Source organism: Penaeus monodon, chromosome 19 (genome assembly GCF_015228065.2).
Source record: "Penaeus monodon isolate SGIC_2016 chromosome 19, NSTDA_Pmon_1, whole genome shotgun sequence".
NCBI classification, from domain to species: domain Eukaryota; kingdom Metazoa; phylum Arthropoda; class Malacostraca; order Decapoda; family Penaeidae; genus Penaeus; species Penaeus monodon.
This window is the reverse complement of record NC_051404.1, coordinates 16,770,991-16,772,093: the sequence shown is the minus strand read 5'-3', so window position 1 is coordinate 16,772,093 and position 1,103 is coordinate 16,770,991. Positions and strand designations below refer to the sequence as shown.

At 37.7% G+C, this 1,103-nt stretch overlaps 1 protein-coding gene across 3 annotated transcripts in view; it reads left to right on the top strand.

Moving 5' to 3' along the window:
* Window positions 1-1,103, top strand: part of LOC119585106 (integrator complex subunit 8-like) — a 14,908-nt gene that overhangs the window by 4,258 nt on the left and 9,547 nt on the right. For all 3 annotated transcript variants that reach the window (XM_037933734.1, XM_037933733.1, XM_037933732.1), the window contains 3 exons: window positions 87-202; window positions 399-611; window positions 971-1,091. In XM_037933734.1, coding sequence (XP_037789662.1) covers window positions 87-202; window positions 399-611; window positions 971-1,091 — 450 coding nt within the window. The remainder of the gene's footprint in view (window positions 1-86; window positions 203-398; window positions 612-970; window positions 1,092-1,103) is intronic.

Below are 1,103 nucleotides of genomic sequence, written 5' to 3'. Positions count from 1 at the left end.
GGTACTTTTTTCATAAACCCAATGTTCATTTCTTCCTGCATATTGTTACAAAATAATCCAAGATATATTTCCAATTGCATCTTCAGGTGGAGACCATTGATGTAGCAACACAGGAATCAAACAAGAAGAAGAATGCTTTATCTGTGTTGGCGTTAAAGACTGGCGCGCATCTCAGGTGGAACCTGGAAACCTATGAACAAAAGTATGCATAGAATGAGTATTGATAATACTGAGATATAATATTTATAATTTCTTTAGGAAGAATGACAACATTGACATAAAGCCTACCGTGTTTTCATTGTCTGTATTAAAATTTGGGGATGAGGAATATGTTACACATTATTAAAAACATCTTGAAATAAGACATATCATTACTACATATCAAACTTCTCTTTCAGACTGCCACTTCACATGCAAGATGCTCTCCTCAATGCCCTGCTGCACGAAACGCTAGAAGAGCTCAGCAGTCCCTCGAGCCATGGCACTTTGGACACTGGCCCTCTGCTCCCCTATCAACTGTTCAGTGTTGCTCTCTACCATCGCTATGCTCTCAGAGCTCTTGTTCGGGCCAAACTGCCTGCCAAGCCTATTAAGGTTTCAAATGTCCCAATGTATGTCTGGTTTCAGTTTTATGTGATATTTTGTCTTGGTCATGCTTTATTTCCATAATATTGTTTTTGATTCTATGATTTTTTTAAATATATTAAATTCTCAGTGTTGTAGAGACTGGCTTCATGTAAAAAATGTTTTTTTTTGTTATCACTTGTTTATGGACTGAAGGTGATACCAGTATTCACATTAATCATAATAAAGCTAGATGACCTGTATTAAATGTGAATTCATTGACATTCAAAGAAGGGCGATGATTTTAAGTTTGTTAATATACACACAACCAGGCTTGAAAATATCACCATCCTGTGACACAAATCATAATTCTTATAAATTATACATTATTATCTTGTCTTCTTAGTCCTGGCCAGCAAGACCCAACACAGGAGTCCCGTGAGGTTCAGGAGGGAATCCTGAGCATGCTTGACCGTGGGGCTGAGGTTTCCATTAGAATCCTGGAGCAGTTGCTTGGGGCTGGAGAGGTAAAAAAAAAC